The sequence below is a fragment of the Palaemon carinicauda genome, chromosome 10 (genome assembly GCF_036898095.1).
Source record: "Palaemon carinicauda isolate YSFRI2023 chromosome 10, ASM3689809v2, whole genome shotgun sequence".
NCBI lineage: Eukaryota > Metazoa > Arthropoda > Malacostraca > Decapoda > Palaemonidae > Palaemon > Palaemon carinicauda.
Genome location: NC_090734.1, coordinates 120,466,468 through 120,492,746, shown reverse-complemented (window position 1 = coordinate 120,492,746; position 26,279 = coordinate 120,466,468). Strand labels below are relative to the sequence as shown.

Here is a 26,279-nt window from a genome sequence, read left to right as displayed (position 1 = left end):
GATGTTGTGTTAAAAATCCGTTGGATTTATTTAAGGTCTTTGACATTCAATGATTATTATTATTATTGTAGCAGCATTATTAGGTAATTTAACCAGACCACTGAACTTTAATATTTAACTCTGAAAGGCCTGGTTCAAAGTGTAAAACTAAAATGTAAATATTGCTCAATAAATTGCAGTTCATTGAGAACTAGATATTTTTACACATACATTGCAGCATACAATAAGGTGGAGATTCTGACAATTTTATTTAGTTGATTTCTTATCGAAGCATGACATTCGAGTTAGGTGTTTTTTCAATTCAACTATGAACTTGCATCCCAATAACTAATATGATCAATGATGAATATAAATAATTAAGACAAAAATATTTATTAGTATACTCTATATTTATATTAAAAAACATTTGCCTATCCATACATGCTTTACAAATACTTTCCCACTTTACATGCAAACAAACTTTAAAAGATATTTGAATGACAAAAGTAAATACTATAGAGACATATTCTCAAGAATTCAATGTCAACAAACTCACATTCACTGCTTGTCTTGGAAATAACATCCTTTATAAGACCTCCGAAACAAAGCACAGTAATTATCCTCCTCATCACAGCACTCTTGAGAATAGATAATCTTTCTAGTCCCCAAGGTTGGGAAGTGATTACTTCAATAACCGTTATCCATCAACCCCCATTGTGTTTTGGTAACTATGTTTGCCCGTTAAGCACTGCCCGGTCGTGTAGACATACCCTTAAGGATGTTTCCATCCAATATGAAATATTCACTTTAAATACCAATACCGGTTTATCAGAGAAGAGAATATTGATGGATGTGGGAAAATAGATTCTTTAAATATTTTCTAAATTTGAACATTGTTTATAGTAATGTATATTCATATGTATGTTCATACACTATAGAATCCTTTTTCAGTCAATAATTTGTATATTGGGTTGGGATTGGATTGGCTTTATGAATTTAGGCTACAGTATTGTATATGGCTTGACTCTGGGACCTGTAATGCATTTAAACGCTTGGTTTGTATATCGGTGCCATCATAATTACATAACTTTAAAACTTGTTAGTCCATGTACTGCAAGAACCCAGATATTGTATTAGTTTTTTTTACTAGTGATCATTTTATATGCTAGTAGAGTAATGAGGGATTTGCAAGAGATGATTTTTTTTTTAGTCTTGTAGTTTGCTTCATGTACTTTTACCTTGGTAGGCTTGGAATTTGCCTAGTTTACTTATTGCGTTGTGCTGTGATATTTGAAATGATGTTATATTAATGTATGAAGAATCTGGTTAGCCTTGTTCAATTAAATATAACATACAGTACTTCAAATTATTATCTGTAAAGCACTATTTTTCATCCCAAGCCACTTGTATAGATTTATTAATAGAGCCATAGACAATGTACTCTAAATAGTATAAAGTGATAATTAAGTGATAATAAAATTCACAGGTGGAGATTTCTTCGGTGCCTGGTCCATTTGGAGAGGGCCTTTTGGTGTCAGCTGTGGAAGGGCGTGCCATGATTATTGCGACTGCCCATGCCAATCCCATTTTCAGGGATGTGCTTACATCAGTATTTAATAATTCCTTACTTCTTGACATAACTCTTACAACGCACAATACACACGTATTCTATTTTGTAAAGGTGAGTAAAGATCAGTTTGTAATTTCTTTACATGATATTCTTTATTGGAAGTGATAAACACATTAGCATTCTTTTTATCATTAGCATACTAAGCATGTTTAGTAGGCCATAATTTATTGAAGTACAGTACTGCATATATTTAAATGCTCTTGTGTTTTAGGAAAATTACTGGAAAGCTTCCGAGGACATGACACAACTAAATCGTCTTGGAGGTGAAGTCAACATCACAATTCATGAGCCTTCAGCTTCCGCGCCTCTCACTCCTGACGATGAGAAAAATGATAAATTTGTCGATGTAAAATTGCATAGTGCTTCAGCAATAGTACACATACGATATGGCACTACGGTTGTACAAGAAAAGAAAAGGTTGCTCAAACATGCCAAGAAGGTAAGTGATAAGATTCCTTGGATACTCAAGAAATTTGTTTTCATAAAATATAAGGACATTGGTGTCATTCAAGTATCCTGCACAGTAAATTACAATACATAATTTGTATTAAAAAATTACAATACATAATTTGTATTGAAAAATTACAATACATAATTTGTATTGAAAAATTACAATACATAATTTGTATTGAAAAATTACAATACATAATTTGTATTGAAAAATTACAATACATAATTTGTATTGAAAAATTACAATACATAATTTGTATTGAAAAATTACAATATGACAAATTCGGAGATAATTTGTATTTTACCTAACCATACAAACCTTAACTATTTACATGGGGTATTACTTTCGGCGTAGCTGAAATGACGAGCCATTAAATTTTTAACGAGGGTTAACTACCCTCTCGCTAGCTAGCGAGGGGGTAGGGGAGAGGTAGCTAGCTACCCCTCCCCCTTCACACACCGGTGAACTGATTCACTTCGCTTAGAGGTAGGACTTACCTTGGGGGACAGGGCTGGCGGGCAAATATGTGTAAATAGCTAAGGTTTGTATGGTTAGGAAAAATACAAATTATCTCCGAATTTGTCATTTGTTCCGTAACCGAAATACAAACCACGCTATTTACATGGGGTGATTTACCCCTTAGGAAGGCTTAGGAAGGGTGGAAAGTTCCAGCCTTACTGGCTTTGGCTTTGCCTGGGGCCTCAGAATCCGAGTGAGCAGCACTCGAGAAAAGGAGTCCCTGCACCTCGCAAGTTCCTTGCTCCCCAAGGAACGTGCGGCCTACATAAGCTCGTGTGTGGAGGGATGAAGTGTGACCTGTCCTAGGAAGTTGACCTGAAGTCCCTTACATGGAATTCTAGGCTAGGACGTTCCCAATACCACCTCGTCAGGGTATAGGGGAGGCGACAGTATTATCTTAATACTAGGAACACAAGGAAGCATGGTTTAGCTGCAGAGGTTTGAGGTCAGCTATGCAGAGAACCCAGGATGCTGCTTTCCCCAAGAGAGGGGAGGATGAAGGAAGAAGTAAGGGCCAGACATACTTCTTTCATTCATGCAGTCTAAAACCGGGTAACAATGCCCTCAACCTTCTGCTACCTGTCCATTGAGGAGCCTAAGGTTTAGACCAGCTGTTGTGTAGCCACCACAGGGCCGATAGAAAACGTATCGAGGCTCCTGTGGGTCACGTCCTGCAGGTAGTGGGCTGTGAAGGTCGTTTGACGCTTCCAGACTCCAGCTTGTAGCACCTACGTCACAGAGAAGTTACTCTTGAAGGCCAGGGACGTAGCGATGCCCAAGGCGTCGTGTGCCCTAAGGTGACTTAACGGAGGAGGGTCTGGATTCAGGGCGTGATGGATGACCCTTCGAATCCAGGCTGAAAAGGTATTCTTGGTGACCCTCCTCTCCGTCCTTCCTGTGCTCCCAAACAGGGCTTGCACGTGAGGACGAACTCCAGCTGTTCTTAAGATAACACCTCCGACTCCTACTGGGCATAGTAGGAGATGGTCTGGGTCATCTGTTACAGAACGGTGACTCAAAATCCTGAAGGAGTCGAACAGAGGGTCCGGGCTCCAAGATTTTGAGACTAGTGACCAACTCAGGGATAAACCTGAACGTTACCTCCCCCTCTCCTCTTGAATGGGCGACGACGTACGAGAGACCATGAAGATCGCTGGCACGCTTGGCCGAGGCCAGAGCGAGCAGGAGCACCGTCTTCCAAGTCAAGTGACGATCAGAAGCCTGGCGTAATGGTTCGGAAGGAGGTCTCTTGAGAGCCCTAAGAACCCGAACCATGTTCCATGGAGGAGGTCTCACTTCCAACTGGGGGCAGGTAAGTTCGTAGCTTCGTATGAGCGAAGAAAGAACCAGCCAGGAGGAAATGTCTATTCCTTTCAGCTTGCAGGCCAGGCTTAAGGCTGAGCGATAGGCTTTCACCGCCGAGAGCGAAAGGCCCATTCCCTCCCGCAGGTATACAATAATTCCGCTATTGCTGGAATAGTGGCATCAAGGGGAGAGATACCTCTCCCACGACACCAACCACAGAAGACTCTCCACTTCGCCTGGTACACCCCTGCGGATGACTTTCGCAGGTGATGAGACATCCGCTACACCCCTGCGGATGACTTTCGCAGGTGTCGAGACATCCGCTCCACAACTTGTTGCGGAACGCCTCTTTCTGTGAGGGAATGCTGGATAGTCTCCAGGCGTTAAGCCGAAGCGATGCTACGGCTCTGTGGCAGATGTTGCAGTGTGGTTGCTTGAGTAGCTCGTGGCGTGGGGGAAGCTCTCTCGGGAGTCCCGTCAGGGGATGCAGAAGGTCCGGGAACCACTCTGCATGATGCCGTAGCGGAGCTATCAGAGTCATCGACAGGTTGACTGATAGTCTGGTCTTGTTGAGCACTTCTCACCAGACAGAGTGGTGGGAAGGCGTAGACGTCGATGTTGTCCCTCCATTGTAGGAAGGCATCTTGCCAGAGTGCCTTGGGATCCGGGACTGGGGAGTAGTACAGCGGCAGCTTGAAGTTCAAGGATGTCGCGAACAGGACCACAAAGTCAGGACTTTGCTGGCTACTAGGTGACTCCCTAAGACCACTCGGCACTCACTATCTGCGAGGCTCTGCTCAGACTGTCGGAGAGCACATTCCTTTGCCCGGAATGAAGCGAGCCGATAGTGGTATTGAGTGGAAACGGTTCATCTCAGTATCTCTACTGCAAGATGGAAAAGCTGTTATGAAAAGGTACCTCTCTGCTTGTTGAAATAAGCCACTACCGTGGTGTTGTCACTCACGGAGTGACCCGTCAGGGTTGTTGGAACTGTTGAAGGGCTAGATATACGGCCTTCATCTCTAGCAGATTGATGTGGAGGTACCTTTCTGATTCTGACCATAGGACTGAGATCCTTTGGTTCAGAATGTCCCCCCATATTTCTTTGCCGCGTCCAAAAACAGCATCAAATGTGGGGGGGAAGGACGCAAAGATCAACTCCCTTTCAAAGGTACCCGTAGGACAACCACCACTGCGGGTCCATTCGTTCCACAGGTCCCGTCCCAAGGGACTAGAGTGTCCGGGAAATCGTTCCCTTGGTTCCACCGGGACTTGAGCCGCCGTTGCAGGGATCTCATCCTGAGGCGCCCGTTTGGAACTAGACAGGTCAGGGAGGAAAAGGTGACCTAGGAGACGTAACCAAGATTGGGTTGGAAACTGTTCTGCGCCTCTCCTCAGCCTTGCTATCCTGTCGACTGATGGGAAGGCTTCGTGGAGATTGGTGTCTAAAATTATGCCTAAATATCCCAGTTGTTGGGATGGAAGCAGAGAAGACTTCTCGAGATTTACCATGAAACCTAGATCTTGGCAAAGTCCCAGAGGCTTGCCTCGGTGTCGAAGAAGGGTCGATTCCGAGACTGCCGGAGTTAGCCAGTCATCCAGATATTAAAGGGGACGGATGCCGATCCTGTGTGGCCACGTAGATATCAGGGTGAACATTCTGGTGAACACCTGCGGTGCTGTGGAGAGATCGAAACACAGCACCTTGAACTGGTAGCCCTTGTTGTCTAAGCTGAATTTCAAGTACTGTACTTCCTGAAAGACGGATGGATCGGGATCTGGAAGTACCCGTCCTTCAGATCCAGTGTGCACCTGAAGACTTGTGGTCTCACTGCAAGTCTGAACGACTCTGCTGTTCCACGCTGAACAAAGTTTGTTTGACAAACTTGTTCAGAGCTGATGACGGGTCTCCAGTCTTCAGACGCCTTCTTTACAAGAAAAAGTCGACTGAAGAAGCCGGGGGGAGCCGTCGACAACCTTATGGAGAACATCTTTCTAGAGCATGGTCTCGAATTCTGACCGAAGGGCTAGCCCCTTTCCCGATCCCATGGCATAGGGGCTCAGCGACACTGGATTCGCTGTCAGGGGAGGAAGAGATGTTATGAACGGGACGCAATATCCTTGGCTGATCACGGAGATCGTGCAGGAATCGGCTCTGAGTTGCTGCCACCTGAACGTGCAACTTTAGGCATCCCCCCACTGGGGGCAGGGGGGTTGCCAATCCTAGCGTTTGCGGCCTCGGCCGCTCCCTCTAGGATTATGGTCTCCCCAGGAGGACTTCCCATCCTTCTTGTCCCTGACAGGAGTGGGCTGCTGTTTAGACACCTTTGTTTTTGCCGCCAGAGCCGGTTCCGATGTCCTATGCCGATGAGGCTATTGTTGTTGAGGCGCTGGAGGCTTGTAGGGTCTGGATGTAAGCGCCTTGGAGGGGCGAATCGAGATTCGATTCCCTCTACCTCTCAGCTGTCCGTCCCACGTACTTGGGCTCAAACAAGCTCTTTCCAAGGATGGAAGAATGTCTGAGCTTGCCGATATCCACGGTTAGGACTTTCAAGAAGAATCTCTCGGTCACTGCATCTCGATGCTTCAATATCGAATTTGCCCACAAGTTCGAAACTTGGTAAGCCGGGAATCGATGGTGCTCATGCCCGGGAGGAGGAAAGTTTCCATGGTCTTCCTGGTGCTCTCCTTGGACAAGTCCTCGGAACAACAGGATGCCCAGAGATCCAAGCCAGACGACCAGCCACAAAGTGGCCTGCATGGCACACTTTGCGGCCTTCACCTGGCTCAAGATCTCTGAAGCCGAGAAAGTCGCCTGCTGGGCGGAGAGTTTCCCGAGAGAAATTCCCCTGGAAGCCCTTCCACGGAATGGTGGAGAGGCAGAGCTAAACCAGGCTTCCCCATAATCTTGAAGTACCTCCTCTGCTGACAGCTGACAGACGCAGTGTCAGTAACCCCGCTGGAGGGAAGGGATTAGGTGATCCTGAGGAGTAGAGATGATGGGGCTTGCCTGAAAAGAAGGAGAAGAATGTTGCCCAGACCTTTCTGAAGCTTCTTCCTGCTCCTGCACGTGCCCTGCTCTGCGTCTACGGGCGGAGATCGTGACGACAATGATCTGGAAGTATGCGCTCCAGAAGACCCGCCATGTTGCCCGTGTTGCGAAACCCGACGGGAATCGCAGACGAAAACGCGCTGGAAAATCGTTGGTTCGCGCGCGGTTGTAAGGGCGAGCGCGGGCGGCCGGAAGACTGATGGCGCGTAAGCGAGCGATGGCGCGCCTTGGCAAGCAATGGCTCGTAGGCGGGTGAAGGCGCGTTGGCGACGGATGGCGCGTAGCGACCGATCGCGTACAGGAGAGTTAACGAGTGGGCGAGTAAGAGTCCTACGACGATTGAAACGTGGAGCGTTGGCACGTTGAAAAACGCTTGCCCGCAGGTGAAGAATCGCGCGGGTGCTTAGGAGATCGCTGGCGCGCAAGGAGAGCCCTGAGGTGCCTGTGAGCGCCCGTGCGCTAGCTTAGGCGCCTCCTAGGTGACACGCTGTGATGTGGAAGCGTGATGACACGTTGGCGAGTGCTGGAACAGGAACCGCGCGGTTCGCGCAAAACTCCAGAAGGGCGCTGCGAGTCCAGAGGAACCTGTGAGCGCCTGTGCGCTAGAGTAGGAACCTCTTGAACTGCGCGCGACGAGGCAGGAACCGGGGAGATTGTAGGCGCGTAGTTGCGCGGCCAGAAGGTATCAGCGAGGGTGCAGAACCAGAGAGATCGACGGCGAGGAGGCGAAGGAATAATCTCCTTGCCTGCGCCCAGATCCGGAGATTGTGGGCGCGAGGGCGAACGTTGGCGTGCCTTGCGCACATCAGAAAAGGGCGAGCAGATGTACGCTGTCGATCGTGGGCGTTCAGGAGACCGTTGGTGCACATGGCCCGTAGCCGCACAGAAGGTCTCAGAAGAGTTGGCGATCAGGAGACCAGGAGACCTACGGCGAGACTCAGCTACAGGCAGTCGCTGGAGTGTTGATTCAGCAGAAGTCGGGTCCACAGCAGGAGAACATTTGCGAACGAGGTTGCACAGGTAAAAACCTGACACTAAAGGGACATACTCACATTGTGAGATAAGCCCTTTGCCCCGAAGGGACCGGTGCCCGTTGGAAAACGGGGTGGAGTGGCGCCCACTGCACTTCTGCGTCCAAGAACGGAGAAGGAAGACAAGATCTGGCAGGTGTCGGAGATCGCGAACGATCTGCCGACAGGTCTAGCAGCAGCTGCAACGGTCTGTTCTCGTCGAGGAGGATCCTCTGCGGCTGAAGATAAAGACGACCACGGGCAGGAGCACCATCATCAGCCCTCCAAAGAGGAGTCTCTGTTAGTGAACTCCCCCGAGGGGGAGAGACACTCGCAGGAGAGACCGTTGGACTCAGCTGCCCCCTCGAAGGATGTTTGGAGGGGGGAACTGAGCCTTCAGCAACATCAGCAACAACAGCAGGGGAGTCCTCCGAAGAGGAGTCTCTATGAGTGTCCTCTCTCGCGAACGAGAGAGGTGAACACTTCGTAGAAGAGACAAGAAGAACTGATGAAGGCGACCCTTAGGCAGTTGGATCAGCAAGCTGACCATAAAGAGCAACCCTTCGAAGAGGAGCTCCTGCAGCTGCTCAGCGCCTTGAGCGTAGCTGCAAATGCGACCGCCCAGCACCAAGAGCATAATCGCACGAATTCCATGGTCCGGCCTTGCAACCGCTCAGCCCCTTGAGCATGGTTACAAAAGCGGTCGCTCAACACCAAGAGCATAACCACCCGAGGACCAGGGAAAACCAACCAGGAATTATTAAGGTAAGAGAAGTTCCCCTGAAGGGGAAAAAACTCATACCTGGGAAGGGAACCTCCCTCGGAAGGGAAGTTACCCACCTATGAAGGCGAACCTCCTGAGCATTCTAAATGAACTAAGGAGCTGACAGTTGTCACGGGAGAACTTCCAGGAGAAAGGAACACGCCCATGACGAAGTACTAGAGAGGAGGCGGCAACAGCAGACTCCCCAGGCCCAAACAGGACAGCTCTGCTTCGTTGGCACATTAAGCAAACGAAAAACTAGATAGTTAACTGTGAAAATAAAATAAATAATTAGTTAACATTCATTCCCCCGGGGGAACTCCAAAGAGGAACCCAGAGGGAAAAGAACATAAGAATTACACACCAGGAATGCGCCTTCCTCCCCCACTGACACTCACGGGAAGGGGGGGAAGGCGGAGAACTGTAACAAAAACAGAATTATAACAATTATAATTATGTAATTCATCTAAGAATGTTCCCCAAAAGTAAGAACGAATAAACCCCGAAGGGAAGCTTTCTACACAGAAGCTGAAAAGTTAACAAATACAATTAGATTTGATTAAAAATAATTGAGACAAAATAAACGGAGTAGCAACTCAACCCGCAACGGGAAGGAAGCTACCGTAATACGTAGTAGTAATAAAAAGGAGGGAGGGAGGGAGGGAGAGGGAGAGGGAGAGGGAGAGGGAGGGAGAGAGAGAGAGAGAGAGAGAGGGAGAGAGAGAGAGGGAGAGGGAGAGGGAGAGAGAGAGAGGGAGAGAGAGAGAGCGTAGTCAAACTAAACTCCCATGTTCCCTACGCTGATAGACCAAGTTCCCCATAGGGAAGGAGGAACAGCAGAGAAAACAGATTAATAAATAAAGTCCAGCGATGACGAATCCCCACGGCGCCTGAGAATCGGAAGCCGAAGGGAGGACCGAAGGAGAGATCGCGACTCATGAAATGTCACCGTGGGGGCCTGGAACCACACGGAGATGCTGTCGTACACTACACCACACAGCACAAACACTGAAAAGGAAACTTACTGTATTTCTATACTCAAATATATACATAAACATAAGAATGTATACATATATATTAAGTATAAGAAAAAGTAAGTAAGTAAGTAAAGACAAAACATTAATGGCTGCCACTATGCGAGGACGGGACAGAGACGTCTGCCCACCGTCCGAGCCAAAAGCAAAGTGCATCAGTTCACCGATGTGTGAGGGGGGAGGGGTAGCTAGCTACCTCTCCCCTACCCCCTCGCTAGCTCGCGAGAGGGTAGGTAACCCTCGTTAAAAATCTAATGGCCCGTCATGTAAATAGCGTGGTTTGTATTTCGGTTACGGAACAAACATAATTTGTATTGAAAAATTACAATACATAATTTGAATCAGGACAGCTTTTAAAAAAAAATCAATGAATATTGACATTACTTTACTCTCTTAAAGCAAGAAGTATATATTATATTGGAAATAATGAATAATTAGGAGTGCTGTATTATTATCTATTAACCCAAACTAAAAAGTATTTTACGTAAGCTGGAAAAAATTTGTACTTTATGTACTTATTACTGGGAATTTCTTGTTATATCTACAGCTAGTGATGTACTTTTAATTTCAAGATAGTAATGTACTGTATTTGGTAAACACTTCCAAACTAGACAGAAATGTATTTTTCTTTCTTTCTTTCCCTTACATCATTTACAAGTTTTCTTAAAATTCTGTATATGGAGACATGCATGCCATAATGTATACCATAAAATTGAAAATAGTGAATAAGCACTTTGTTTAGACAAACCTATGACTATAATTTTTGGCTGCTGTAAAAGCTGTCAATTGATGTGGAGATGATAAATACGCTATACAGTTTACTCCCAGTTTCTTAAGTGTAATTGCTGTCCCTCTGGATATCTTAGTCCTTAGGAAATGGTGACACTTGAAAAGACCAGCATGTCCATCTGCTGAAATTCTGGTTTCATAATCCATTTCTTGCGCTGTCAACTTCCACAGTTTTCACCATACTTTGTCATCAGCTTCCAGGCTTAGCCTACTTTTTCTCATCACTACCTTCTTATACCTACTGGTTCTCTTAGCAGCCTCCTGTTCCTCTCGGCAATCATCTTTTTTTCTTTTCCTTCTACTGCCTCTTGTGGCCAATCTTTCTTCTTGCCCCTCCTTTATCCTTATTGTCAGACCCTTTTCCTAATCTCCATTCTCTTCCAATTCCTACTGGTTCTCCTCAATGCCAATCTCTTCCTGTTACTCATAATTCTCATCAGCACCTCTTTCTTCTACTTTTATTCATTGCTTATTACCTGTCCATTCTGTTGTCTCTCGTGGCCACTCCTTTTCCTCCTTAACTTATCAGTCACTTTCATTCTCTTCACTTGTCCCCTTCTTCTTGTTATTCGTCATTGCCACATTTCGCATTCCTACTAGTTCTTATTGCTACCCTTTGTGATCCCCCTGCTTCTCCTCATTATTGTTCCTCTTACTCTTCAATGCCCAGTCACCCTGATCCTGTTTTGTTTTTTGGTCATTCTTTTTCTGGCCCTCCTACTCCTCATTGCCAGCCTTTTCCTGTTTATCCTGCTCCTCATCACAATACTTTTCCTGTCTCCTCCTTGTTCCTGGTCCTCATAGCCTCCATTTTCCTGTTTTTCCTCATTGCTATCCTCTTCTCGTTTCTACAACTCATTTTTATTGCCAACCGCATGCTGTTCTCCTACCCATCAGCACCCTATTCCATTTCCTCTTGGTACTCTCATAACCAATCTCTGCTTGTTGCTCTTATTCCTCACTCCCTGTATCTTCTGATCCTTGATGCCAACCTCAGCCTGTTCCTCCTAATTATTTTTATCCTCTTCCACCTCTGCGTCGGGTGCATTTTACCGTACCTCCTAATCCCCTCCCTCTCTGTCCTTGTTCTTTATCCTATAACCCTTTCATCCTCCTTTTATCACCCTCTTCCTTTTGCACACCTCGTTGCTGCTACTTGTGTGTTTGAGCCTCATTACTACCCATCTTTTTTATTGCTTATTACCATTCTGTTCTTCCTCCTAGTTTTTCTGCTGGAATTCATTATTCTGGGTTTGCTTGTCACTACCCTGTTCTTATGTTCCTCCTATCTCTCATTGTGGCTATCTTTCTGTCTCACTTATTCCTCATCATTAACCATTTTCTGCCCTTCCTAATTTTAGATGTTAGCATCCTGCTCTGTTTATCCTAATTCACATCATTGCCCTCCTTCTTCCTGTTAATCTTCTTCATCCTCTTCCTGTTCCTCCTGATCCTCCATGTTGTTACCCTTTTCTTGCTCCACATAGTTTTACTGCCACATTGTATTATTACTGGGTAGCTTGTCATTACTCTTTTTTTTTCTGTCTATCCCTCCTTGCTGCTATCCTATTTTTTCACTTATTCCTTATTACTAACCTTTTCTGATGCGCCAAAGTACAATGTCCACTTCCTGCTATGTTTATCCTAGCTCACATCATTGCCCCTTCTTCCTCCTCCTAATTTTTGTCATCCTCTTCCAGTTTCTCCTGTTCCTCCTCATCACCACCAGCTTCCAGTTCCTCCAGCTCCTTTCCCCTGTCACCACCCTCTTCTAGCTCCTCCATTGCTGTCACTAGCCTCTGCCTCCTTTTCCAGTTTCTCCTCTGACACCACTCTCTTCCTGTTCCTTCTCATTCCAACTCTCTTCCAGCTCCTCCCAGTCACCACCCTCTTCCTGTTCCTCCTACTCCTCACTGCCACTCACATTACTTCTCATTGCAACCCTTTTCTTGTTCATCCACCTGTTTGTCCTAGTTGATGACCTCTTTCTTTTCCTACTGCTTTTCCCCACTTCTACAATTTTCTTATTCCTTCAGCTCTCTCTCTCCTAAACACCCTCTTCCTCATCATCCTTGTCTATGAGCTCATCCTATTCCTCATCCTCCTTCAAGTAGGCACCTTTTTCTTGCTCATTCAAATCCACTCCCTCTTCCTGTTCTTTCTTGCCGACACTTCCTATTCCTGCTTCACCCACTTCACTTTCTTCCTCGGTTTACTTATTGCCACCCACTTCCCGTTCTTCCTCGTATCTGCGTTCTTCACTTCTTCCTCACTGCCGTCTTCCCATTCCTCTTCAGAGTCGTCCTTGTTGCCATCCTGTTCCCGTTCTTCATCGGCCTCCCTCCATTGCCACTCTTCTCCCCCTTTTTTTCCTCGGCTCTAGAAATTTCTTATTCTTCCTCACCACCTTCTTCACGTTCTTTCTTGCCATCTAGTTCTTTTTTGTCTCATTCGCCAACCTCTTCCTGTTGTTCTATGCTTCCTTCTCACCACCCCCTTCCTGTTCTTCTTCAGGATCCTCCTAGTCAAGCTCTATTCTTCCTCAGCCTTCTCACCACCTGTTTCCTGTTCTTCCTCAGCCTCCTCCTAGCACGGTCTTCCTATTCTTCTTCAGCCTCCTACTTGCCACCCACTAACTGTTCTTCCTCGACCACCTCCTCACCACCCGCATCTTGTTCTTTCTAGGTCACACCACTCACATCTTGCTTTTACTCTGCCACCTCCTCATCACCTGCTTCCTGTTCTTCTTTGGCCACCTCCTCACCACCCACTTCCTGTTCTTCACAGCCACATCCGCACCACCCATTTCCAGTTCTTCCTCGGCTACCACCTAACCACCCACTTCCTTTTCTTCCTTGGCCACCATCTCGCCACCAACTTCTTCCTGGGCCACCTCCTCACCACCCACTTCCCATTCTTCCTCGGCTACCACCTAACCACCCATTTCCTCCTCTTCCTTGGCCACCATCTCACCACCCACTTCTTCCTTGGCCACCTCCTTACCACCAACTTCCTGTCCTTTCTCCGCCACCTTCCTGTCCTTCCTCGGCCAACTCCTCACCACCAACTTCCTCTCCTTCCTCGGCCAACTCCTCACCACCAACTTCCTGTCCTTCCTCGGCCAACTCCTCACCACCAACTTCCAGTCCTTCCTCGGCCAACTCCTCACCACCAACTTCCAGTCCTTCCTCGGCCAACTCCTCACCACCAACTTCCTGTCCTTCCTCGGCCAACTCCTCACCACCAACTTCCTGTCCTTCTTCGGCCAACTCCTCACCACCAACTTCCTGTCCTTCCTCGGCCAACTACTCACCACCAACTTCCTGTTCTTCCTCGGCCAACTCCTCACCACCAACTCCCAGTCCTTCCTCGGCCAACTCCTCACCAGCAACTTCCTGTACTTCCTCGGCCGACTCCTCACCACCAACTTCCTGTTCTTTCTCGGCCAACTCCTCACCACCCATACCCTGTTCTTCCTCGGCCACCTCCTCACCACCCACATCCTGTTCTTTCTTGACCACACCATCCACATCCTGTTCTTACTCGGCCACCTCCTCACCACCCACTTCACGTTCTTCCTCGGCTACTTCCTTACCACTATCTTCCCTCCTCTTCTTCAGCCACCTCCTCACCACCGACTTCCTCTTCTTCCTCAGCCACCTCCTCACCACCATCTTGCTGTTCTTGCTCAGTCACCTCCTCACCACCATCTTCCTCGGCCACCTTCTCACCACCCACATCCTGTTCTTTCTTGACCACACCACCCACATCCTGTTCTTTCTTGACCACACCACCCACTTCCCGTTCTTCCTCAGCTACCTCCTTACCACTCTCTTTGTCGTCTTCTTCAGCTACCTCCTCACCACCCACTTCCTCTTCTTTTTCAGCCACTACTTTACCATCCACTTCCTCTTCTTTTTCAGCCACCACTTTACCATCCACTTCCTGCTCTTCCTCGGCTACCTTCTCACCATCCACATCCTGTTCTAATTAGGCTACCTCTTCACCACCCAATTGCCGTTCTTCCTTGGCCACCTCCTCACCACCCACTTCTTCTTCAGCAACCACTTTACCACCTACTTCCTCTTCTTCCTTGGTCACCACCTCACCATCCACTTCTCCTTCAGCCACCTCCTCACCACCCACTTCCTATTCTTCCAAGGCCGTTGGCTTCAATGACCTTAGATGTCAGGATACCAGAAAATCTCAATAAATCAATCAATCTCCCTCGGCCACCACCTTTTCTTCCTCAGCCACTTCCTGTTCTTCCTTGGCCCCCTCCTCACCACCCACTTCCTGTTCTTCTTTGGCCACCCTCACCACCCACTTCCTGTTCTTCCTTGGCCCCCTCCTCACCACCCACTTCCTGTTGTTCTTTGTTGGCCACCTCCTCACCACCCACTTCCTGTTCTTCCTTGGCCATCTCCTCACTACCCACTTCCTGTTCTTTCTAAGCCACCTCCTCACTACCCACTTCCTGTTCTTCCTCGGCCACCTCCTCAACACAGACTTCCTATCCTTTCTCAGCCACCTTCTCAATTCCAACTTCCTGTGCTTTCTCGGCCACCTCCTCACCACCAACTTCATTTTCTTCCTCGGCCACCTTCTCACCACCCACATCCTGTTCTTTCTTGACCACACCACCCACATCCTGTTCTTACTCGGCCATCTCCTCACCACCCACTTCCCGTTTTTCCTCAGCTACCTCCTAACCACTCTCATTGTCGTCGTCTTCTTCAGCCACCTCCTCACCACCTACTTCCTCTTCTTTTTCAGCCACCACTTTACCATCCACTTCTTCTTCTTCCTTGGCCACCACCTCACCACCCACTTCCTCTTCTTGCTCGGCCACCCCCTCACCACCCACTTCCTCTTCTTGCTCGGCCACCTCTTCACCACCCACCTACCCACTTCCTCTTCTTCCTCAACCACCTCCTCACCATCCACTTCATATTCTTCTTAGGCCGTCAGCGTCAATGACCTTAGATGTCAGGATACCAGAAAATTTTCAATCAATCAATCTCCCTTAGCCACCTTCTCACCACCCACTTCTCTTCCTCAGCCATCACCCATTTCCTGTTCTTCCTTAGCCATCTCCTCACCACCCACTTCCTGTTCTTCCTGGGCTATCTCCTCACCACCCACTTCCTGTTCTTCTTTGGCCACCTCCTCACTACCCACTTCCTGTTCTTCTTGGGCCACCTCCTCACTACCCACTTCCTGTTCTTCTTTGGCCACCTCCTCACTACCCACTTCCTGTTCTTCCTCTGCCACCTCCTCACCACAGACTTCCTATCCTTTCTCAGCCAACTTCACACTACCAACTTTGTCCTTTCTCGGCCACCTCCTCACCACCAACTTCATGTTCTTCCTCGGCCACCTCCTCACCACCCACATCCTGTTCTTTCTTGGCCACACCACCCACATCCTGTTCTTATTAGGCTACCTCTTCACCACCCAATTCCCGTTCTTCCTCGGCCACCTCCTCACCACCCACTTCTTCTTCAGCCACCTCCTCACCACCCAATTCTTCTTCAGCCACCTCCTCACCACCCACTTCCTCTTCTTCTTCAGCCACCACTTTACCACCTACTTCCCCTTCTTCCTTGGTTACCACCTCGCCATCCACTTCCTATTCTTCCAAGGCCGTCGGCGTCAATGACCTTAGATGTCAGGATACCAGAAAATCTCAATAAATCAATCAATCTCCCTCGGCCACCTCTTGTTCTTCCTTGGCCCCCACCTCCCCACCCACTTCTTGTTCTTCCTGGGCCCCCTCCTCACCACCCTCTTCCTGTTCTTCCTTGGCCACCTCCTCACCACGCACTTTCTGTTCTTCCTTGGCCGCCACCTCACTACCCACTTCCTGTTCTTTCTTGCCCACCTCCTTGCTACCCACTTCCTGTTCTTCCTCAGCCACCTCCTCACCACAGACTTCCTATCCTTTCTCAGCCTCCTTCTCACTACCAACTTCCTCTCCTTTCTCGGCCACCTCCTCACCACCAACTTTCTGCTCTTCCTTGGCCACCTCCTCGCCACCCACATCCTGTTTTTTCTTGACCACACCACCCACATCCTGTTCTTACTAGGCTACCTCTTCACCACTCAATTCCCATTTTTCCTCGGCCACCTCCTCACCACCCACTTCACGTTCTTCCTCGGCCACCTCCTCACCATCCATTTCTTTTTCAGCCACCTCCTCACCACCCACTTCCTTTTCTTCTTCAGCCACCAATTTACCACCTAATTCCTCTTCTTCCTTGGTCACCACCTCGCCATCCACTTCCTCTCCTTCTTCAGCGACCTCCTCACCATCCACTTCCTATTCTTCCAAGGCCGTCGGTGTTAATGACCTTAGATGTTTGGATGCCAGAAAATCTCAATAAAACAATCAATCTCCCTCGGCCACCTCCTTATCACCCACTTCTCTTCCTCGGCCACTTCCTGTTCTTTCTTGGCCACCTCCTCACCACCCACTTCCTGTTCTTTCTTGGCCACCTCCTCACCACCCACTTCCTGTTCTTCCTTGGCCTATTCTTCACACAATTCCCGTTCTTCCTAGGCCACCTCCTCACAATCCAATTCCCGTTCTTCCTAGGCCACCTCCTCACCACCCATTCCCTGTTCATCCTTGGCCACCTCCTCATCACCCATTACCTGTTCATCCTCGGCCACCTCCTCGCCACCCATTTCCTGTTCCTCGGCCACCCATTTCCTGTTCATCCTCGACACCCATTTCCTGTTCCTCGGCCACCTCCTCGCCACCCATTTCCTGTTCATCCTCGGCCACCTCCTCGCCACCCATTTCCTGTTCTTCCTCGGCCACCTCCTCGCCACCCATTTCCTGTTCTTCCTCGGCCACCTCCTCGCCTCCCATTTCCTGTTCTTCCTCGGCCACCTCCTCGCCTCCCATTTCCTGTTCTTCCTCGGCCACCTCCTCGCCTCCCATTTCCTGTTCTTCCTCGGCCACCTCCTCGCCTCCCATTTCCTGTTCTTCCTCGGCCACCTCCTCGCCTCCCATTTCCTGTTCTTCCTCGGCCACCTCCTCGCCTCCCATTTCCTGTTCTTCCTCGGCCACCTCCTCGCCTCCCATTTCCTGTTCTTCCTCGGCCACCTCCTCGCCTCCCATTTCCTGTTCTTCCTCGGCCACCTCCTCGCCTCCCATTTCCTGTTCTTCCTCGGCCACCTCCTCGCCTCCCATTTCCTGTTCTTCCTCGGCCACCTCCTCGCCTCCCATTTCCTGTACTTCCTCGGCCACCTCCTCGCCTCCCATTTCCTGTTCTTCCTCGGCCACCTCCTCGCCTCCCATTTCCTGTTCTTCCTCATCCACCTCCTCGCCTCCCATTTCCTGTTCTTCCTCGGCCACCTCCTCGCCTCCCATTTCCTGCTCTTCCTCGGCCACCTCCTCGCCACCCATTTCCTGTTCATCCTCGGCCACCTCCTCGCCACCCATTTCCTGTTCTTCCTCGGCCACCTCCTCGCCTCCCATTTCCTGTTCTTTCTTGGCCACCTCCTCACCTCCCATTTCCCTTTCTTCCTCTGCTGTCATCTCACCACCTATTTCTTGTTCTTCCTCGGCCACCTACTTGCCACCCAATTCCTGTCACCACCATCACTCACTTCCCCTTCTTCCTCAGCCACCTCCTCATCACCCACTTGTCCCTCTTCCTTGGCTACCTCTCCTTCTTCCTCAGCCACCTCCTCACCACGCTCTACCTCTTGCTCCTCATTACCACCCTCTTCCTCCTGTTCCTCATCACCACCTATTTCTTTTCCTGTTCTTCCTCCTGTGACTTCTTGCCACCCTCTTCCTTTCCTGTTCCCGCCCTCTTCATGCCCTCTTCCTGTCCTGTTCCCGCTCCTCCCCACCATCCACTTTCTCCTGCTCCTCTTCACCACCCACTTCCTTCCGCCGCTCCTCACCACTCACTTCCTTCTGCTCCTCCTCACCACCCTCCTCTTATTCTCTTCCTGCTACTCGTCGTCGTTGATCCCCTCTTTCTGTTCTTCCTGTTTCTTGTCACCACCCTTTCCTTGTTTTCCCCCTCTTTACCATAGTCCCATCTTCCTGTTTTTCCTCCTGTTCTTCTTCTTCCTCCTCCTTATCACCCAATTCTATTTGCTGCTTCTCACCACCCTCCTCTTATTCTCTCCCTGCAACTCCTCATCGTTGACCCTCTCTTTCTATTCTTCCTGCTCCTTGTCACCACCCTCTTTTTGTTCTTCCTCCACCTCACCATAGCCCCATCTTCCTGTTTTTCTTCCTGCTCCTTGTATTTGCTGCTTCTTCCTATTCTGCCTTCTGCTCCTTGTTGTTGCCACCCTCTTCCTGTTCTCCCCCAGCTCCTCATTACCGTTTTCTTGATCTGCTCCTCATCAGTGACACCCTCTTCCTGTCCTGTTTCAACCACTCCTCACCACATCAAGAGCTCTCTTCCTCCTGCTCTTCACCATCCTCTTCTTTGTGCTCCTTGTCACCACCACCCTCTTATTCTTGTTGTCGCCCCCCCCTCTTTCTGTTCTTCCTGCTCCTCGTCACAACCATTTTTATGTTCTTTCCCCTCGACATAGTCCCAGCTTCCTGTTTTTCCTCCCGCTCCTTGTCTTTGTTGCTTCCTATTCTTCCTCCTGCTCCTTGTCAGTATCACTCTTCTTGATCTTCCCCTTTTGCCACTCTTCCGATCCCTCCACGCAATGCGCTTTACCTGTCCCTCCTCGTCACTGATCCCCTTCATTGCCTCCCTCTCCCTGTTCCCCCTCATTGCCACCCTTTACCCATTCCTCCTCATTGCCCCCCCCCCCCCCTCCTTCCCATTCCTCCTCATTGCCACCCTCCTCTTCTTATGCTTCTTCATTGGTACCCTCTTCCTGTTTCCCTTCATTTGTCACCCTCTAACTGTTCCTACTTGGAACCTCTTTCCTGTTTTCCTTCACCACCCTTCTCTTGTTCTCTGTCTTTCTCCTGCTTTTCATTGCCCCATCTTCCTATTCCCTTCCTCCTACTCCTCTTCACCAGCTTCTTTCTGTCCTCTTGCTCCTGGCCCTCATTGCCACTTGGTTCCTATGTAGTTCTCCCCAGCTCTATGTCGCCACCCTCTTCCTATTTCTATCCCCCTACTCCTCATTAGCACCCTCTTCCTGTTCCTATACCCCTTACTCCTTGATAGCACCCTCTTCCTATTATTCCTCGCCACCCTCTTCATGTTCTTCGTCACCATCTTCCTGTTCTTTCCCATTGCCCTCTTCCTGTTCTTCAGCCACCTCCTCACCACCCACCTCTGTTCTTCCTCGGCCACCTCCTCACCACCCAAATCTCTTGTTCTTCCTCGCCACCCACTTCCTGTTCTTTCTCGGCCACATCCTCGCCACCCACTACCTGTTCTTCCTCGGCCACCTCCTCACCACCCACTTCTGATCTTCCTCAGCCACCACCTCACCACCCACTTCTGTTCTTCCTCAGCCACATCCTCACCAGACACTTCCTGTTCTTCCCCAATCACCCCCCCAATTCTCCCGTTCTTCTCGGCCATCCCTCACCACTCGCTTCTCTTGTTCTTCCCCGCCACCCACTTCCTTCCACTCTCTTCCTCTTCCAACTGCTGCTTATCATCACCTTCTTCCTCCTGCTCCTCGTCATCACCCTCATTCCCAGGCTCCTTTGTAATCACCTTATTCCTCGCCACATCTTTTATTCTTCCCTGTCTCCCTCTTCTTGTTCTTCCTCATCAACCTTTTCTTGTTTTTACCATCACCCTCTTCCTTGCCATCCTCTTTTTCTTCCTCTGTTACCTCACCCCCCTCTTCCTCCTCCTTCCCACCTTATTAATATTCTCCCTTGCCACACTATATCTTCTTGTTCATTTCCTACTGCTCCTTCTCACCATCACCACCCTCTTGTTACATTCTTTTCCTCCTGTTCATCCTTGTCACCACCCTTGTTCTTCCTCCTACTCTTGCCAAAGACTCTTTCCTCTTTTCCTACTAGGTGTTAACCCCTCCTTCCATTTCTTCCTTCTGCTCCTTCTTGTTGCCACCCTCTTATTCTCCCAACTGCTCTTCATCTCTGCCCTTTTCCTGTTCCAATTCCTTATCTCCTCTTGTTCTTCCTTGGCCTCACTACCCTGTTCTGCCTCCTCGTCATTATCTTCCTTGACCTCCTCCTTGCTACTATCTTCCTTGACCTCTCTCCTTGCAACCATTTCCCTATCCTCTTCCTCCTAATCCTACTAACCACCCCCTTCTTGTCCTTTACATATTGCTACTTCTCACCTCCTGCTTCTTCTTGCTCCCCTTGCCACCATCTTCTCCACCCCACCAATTTTCCTGTTAACTTCCTCACCACCACCCTCCTGTTCCTTGTCAACACCCTCTTGTTATTCTCTTCTTCCTGCTCTTCCATGTCACCACCCATTTTTCCTCCTCCTTGCCAAAGGCCCCCCTTCCTGCTCCTCATCACCACCACCTTTCTGATGTTTTTCCTGCTCCCTTCGTTAGTGCCACCCTGTTTCTGTTCTTCACCATATTCTTGTTCATGATTGCCGCCCTCTTCCGGTCCCGCCCCGTTGCCGCCCTCTTCCGGTCCCGCCGCGTTACCGCCCTCTTCCGGTCCCGCCGCGATGCCGCCCTCTTCCGGTCCCGCCGCGTTGCCGCCCTCTTCCGGTCCCGCCGTGTTGCCGCCCTCTTCCGGTCCCGCCGCGTTGCCGCCCTCTTCCGGTCCCGCCGCGTTGCCGCCCTCTTCCGGTCCCGCCGCGTTGCCGCCCTCTTCCGGTCCCGCCGCGTTGCCGCCCTCTTCCGTTCACTACCCTCTTACGGTCCCTCCTTATGGCCACCCTCTTCCGGTCCCTCCTCATGGACACCCTCTTCCTCCTCATGGACACACACTTCCGGTCCAGCCTCGTTGCCGCCCTCTTCCGGTCCCGCCTCGTTGCCGCCCTCTTCCGGTCCCGCCTCGTTGCCGCCCCTTTGGTCACTCCTTGTTGCCACCATCTTCCGTTCACTACCCTCTTCCTGTCTCTCCTCATGGCCACCCTCTTCCAGTCTCTCCTCATTGGCACCCTCTTCCGTTTCCTCCAATCCGCCACCCTCTTCCGTTTCCTCCAATCCGCCACCCTCTTCCGTTTCCTCCAATCCGCCACCCTCTTCCGTTTCCTCCAATCCGCCACCCTCTTCCGTTTCTTTCAATCCGCCACCCTATTCTGGTACTTCCTCATTGCCATCTTCTTGTTCTTCCTCAGTTTCATTTTTCCAAATTTTTCTGGCTACTCAACATTATCACCTTATTTCTCTTGCTCTTATATGAAAGTTGTCATTTTGATAATTGTATCTGAATATTTAAAGAAATAATTAATACAGTACTTGATTTACTTCTGTTAAATATGATGAAATTAAACATTATGGATTTAGACGCATATTTGATATTACTGCCAAAATTTGCTTACAAGTTGAACTGTCCCTGTGCGGGCTTATTTTTTACATTTTTATCCTAATTAATTTATTTACAGTTTTCAATATTTGATGTTTGTATGCATAAATATATCTATGAAAATGTACTTACACAATTAATTCTTTCATAAATGCAGGTAGCAATACGAAGGGCATGGTCAGATGAGAAGGACCGTGTAGCTGCAGGACTCCCAGGCACAGTGGAGTGGTCTTCTAGTGAAACTGAAGAACTGCTGTCGAGGAGTTCAGTAGGCAGTTACACTGCAAGATACTTGCATCCTCCAGAAACTTACCCAGCTTTGTTAGATGATCCTACCAACATTAGATTCTTTAAGGACACTAAAAGAACTAGGAGAAATTCAAAGACCCGACGATCCCACAGATGCCGAAAGTGGTGGAAAGGGCTTTGCTGACTCCACTGGCCATTTCCCTCAGTTACATTCTCCACAAAGTCTTAGAAAATTTTGAGGGAAAATGCCTTTTAAAAATAGTGGTCAGTTCATCCTGCCATCTCTGCTCACAACAGATGTGAGATGGGAATTCACAAGACTTTTAATAATTTCCCATCTTGTGTTTTTTCTGTTGACGATCTCTGCACTGAAAATTATAATACAGTACTACTGTATTCAACTTTGCCAGTGTGATGGGAATGGCATTGTTTGAAGTGTGACATTTGATCTGTGAAGATAATGTACTTTTATTTTCTGAGCAGCATTCAAATTACTCTTTTTACAACTAAAAGATATGATATAAATGGGGACATACCCAGTGCTTTATTAGTTCCGTGCATTTTAGGCTTATGGTAAATCACAGAAAAGGTGTGGTCATTGTATGAAGCATTTACATTTTTAATGTGAAAATGCTTAAAACTTGAAATAAAAAAAGACAAAAGGTTATACAGTGAATCAAGACTATGCTTTTGGTAAGAAAAAGGAAAAAAGTGCAAACAGCATATCATTTAAATAAAGAGCAAGTGCCACTATGAATGTCAAGACGTTTTGCTTTAGAATTGTGATTGCTGTAAAACATATACACATGTGCATTACAACATTTTCCATTTTTGAATGTTTAAATATCTAAGATCACTTGCTAAAGAAAATATATTGAATTGGACTTAAGAAAATATGCTGATGTAAGCAAATTATAAATCTTTATATATATCAATGTGACTATCACTTTCATGGAATAAAAGAAAAACTTTATTTGTAAAAAATAAAATCTATCACCAAGTCCATATAATTTTCTGGTAATTTTACAGATACATTGAGGGTATTTTTATCAACACATCACTCAATAGAAGGATTGCAGTTATTCTGTAGCTCCTATTAATATTTTAAAATAATTTTAGTCAAGTATAATGGGAAGTAAAAAGTATGAACACAGTAGTTAAACTGATCAAATAATTTATAATATAATAAAGGACTAATGAATTACAACTCAATATTTTAGAATTCAAATTAGAGGAATTATATTTGAAATGGTGATGCAATTATTTAATATTGTAATGTTTGAATCCATCTTACATGAGAATGTTGATATTAAAATACCCTTCAATCACCAAATGTAATCAAACTCATAAACCCCAATGTTAAAGAGGACTTGGTACAAATCATGCTTTGATGCTAAGTCCAGCCAGGATTCCTTAAGAAGATTTTCGTGATTTTGTAAAGTAAATGTCTCAATCATATATTTCCATCAGTAATCTGGTGTTATTTATTATTTTTTTATTGTACACGGTGTCATTTTTTTACTGAAAACGTATGAACAAAATCTCGTTTTTCAAATAGAGATTACGAATCACGAGTACTAGGCACAAGGTGCTATTAAGTTTACGCATTTTTATATCTACTTTGTCTCCTTTTTGTAAATACTGTGTATATTACCCCATTTCCCCCTCCCACATTAAGTTTAATGCATTCAATTTGCACCCTTTTTTTTTTTTTTTTTACTTGACTAAAGTCTATCATTAAAAAAAACTTGAGTATGACATCCTTTTTCATAATTAAATGAAAATTCTTAATAATAGCAATTAATCCCACTCATATATACTAACCATTTTCCATAGGTGACCTGTTATCTTGTAAGGTGTGATGGAAAGCAATGTAAGTAACAAAGTTGAAATAAAATATTTGTTACAGACCTCTTTCTGATTTACTTTGAAATATTGTCACAATGACAAGCAACATATTAAAAGGCACATAAGCCTGCAGGTTTTAGAAAATTTCAAATATGGGGTTTTGAATTATGTAAATCTTGTAGGGTCAAATTTAATCAAGCACAGAAAGTCATACATGAATATCTGGCTGTATCTCAGGAAAGAAGTGCAAGAGATTCAAATGTTATTGCTATATTACCAAAAATGTGAAATTCTAATTGTCCCCAAATTTTGATCCATGCATCACCAACATTGCAAAAATGTTGAAACTTTGAAAGCAGAAAAGCATGCAGAGAAGAAACAATAGTTTCATTAATTCTGTTATAATCTGGTTAAAATTTTACACAATCACTATCTAAAATCAACATGCGCTTAGCAAGATATTTTTAGAGACTGGAACTTTCAGACTTCTATGTTTTCATGTTTTACGAAGCTATGCATGTCTTCTACATGTTTGTTTCCATGTGATGAATAAATAAAATGCTTCTCCTTTTTAGGCTGTACCTTATTTTTACTTAATAGCTTATGCTGTGAAAATGTTGTGTGTTCCATCGTAACAATGTTATTTTAAGTTGAATATCCAATGGATGTATTAGTCTTTTCAAGGTTTCCAGTCAAATAAGATTGTTTCTTCTCATCTATATCCTGATATAAAGTGCCATACAAAAATAAAGAGAATGAAGCAATGATACGGGTCCACCTTACCTACTACTATTAACCTATTGCCAACATGCCTTCTCACTCTAGTAATGTAACCCTTGTCTGCCTTTATATGATCATGGAATTATTTCCACTCTCCCTTTAAAAAATGAAGCTTCTTACAACTTTGCTTCATGTGGACAAAATCTTGTCTTTGTATCATTTATGATATCAGTAGGTTATGGATTAGTCTAAGACTTCTTTACGTTGAGTCTTAGCTTTTGCATAATATGCAAGTTTGTAAATAATACAAGGCAAAATGTTGTGTTAAACAATTTCCATCCTACCTTCATAATGCTAATATTAAGATATGTTTGTGTAAATTGCCAAAGATTTGCAGCTTTTTATCTGTGTTGTACACAGACTTTTTAACTATATTTCTTGCAAAGCTAAACCATTTATGGGTTTATTTAATGTTGTACTATATGTGATTTCTGTAAATATATGAAACCTAAAGAGTCACTGCTTTAGGCTATATAAGGGATGTACATATTAATCTGTGGTCACACTGTATATGTAAATATTAATAGACCAGATATGCAGTACAGCATATGTAGAATAAGATTACGGCTGAGAGGCTTTAGATGAACTAAATGAACGGTAAAAATGCTTATTTAGTCATGTTGAGTTTTATTTGCATAGTTGTAAAACTTTTATGTAGTCACTTTTAGCTATGGACAAATTGATGTTTTAGATTTCATTTCACATCCTTTCATAATAAATGCTCCCTTTCTTAATTCCATATTTTATAAGTCTCGCTCTCTCTTTCTCTCTTTCACCCTCTCTCACTTTATCCCTCTTTCTCTCTCTCGCTTACTCTTGCTCTCTCAGTAATGTACCATACCCTCTATGGCATCGAGTTATATATCTTCAATTTATAGCTCAAAGCATAAAAACTTAGTGTCTTCTCAAAATTTTACTCAGAAACTGAATATCCAAAGAAATCTTTCATAAGAATTACCTCTCTGCTTTTATTATTTAAGTCGATACGAAGATGAAGTTAAAACAAATTATCTTCCGAGGTAGAAGATTGAAGCTGGAATACCTGCTCCAATCCCTCAGGGGTCAATTTGATTTAACTTCCCTCCGATCACTCCATAGATTTGTATGATCAATAATGGTCTTGGCTGTTTATAACGAAAGTGTTTCTATCAAATAAAATAAATAATTTTGTATGAAACTTGCATTTTCCCTCAATTTTCCTATAATTCTAACCAATTTACATGATTATTTTATCAGAATAACTAAAGACAATAGCAAAGCATGCATGAATAGAAAAACCCAAGGATGAAGGATTAAGAAACTTATGAACTCAATCTAAAACTACATGTAAATAAATCAAAGGTAATATACTAAAAATGTAGATTTTACCTGGCTTAGGACTAGTTGAAAAGTCTCCCTTACAGATGGAGGGGAGAAACAATGAAACAATATATATTTAATAAGTTGAA

The 26,279-nt window shown here is 46.2% G+C and overlaps 2 protein-coding genes across 2 annotated transcripts in view; both read left to right on the top strand.

Moving 5' to 3' along the window:
* Ten-a (tenascin accessory) overlaps nt 1-26,008 on the top strand; it is a 131,348-nt gene extending 105,340 nt beyond the window's left edge. Inside the window, exons 24-26 of the mRNA XM_068381143.1 lie at nt 1,466-1,660; nt 1,821-2,048; nt 22,112-26,008. Of these exons, the coding sequence (XP_068237244.1) occupies nt 1,466-1,660; nt 1,821-2,048; nt 22,112-22,387 (699 nt within the window). The 3' untranslated portion in view covers nt 22,388-26,008. The remainder of the gene's footprint in view (nt 1-1,465; nt 1,661-1,820; nt 2,049-22,111) is intronic.
* Nucleotides 8,634-16,228, top strand: LOC137648572 (uncharacterized). Its single transcript, XM_068381483.1, has 3 exons — nt 8,634-8,711; nt 13,320-14,114; nt 15,974-16,228. The coding sequence occupies exons 1-3, from the start codon at nt 8,634-8,636 to the stop codon at nt 16,226-16,228; spliced, it is 1,128 nt and encodes a 375-aa protein (XP_068237584.1).
* Nucleotides 26,009-26,279: the final 271 nt, after the last annotated feature.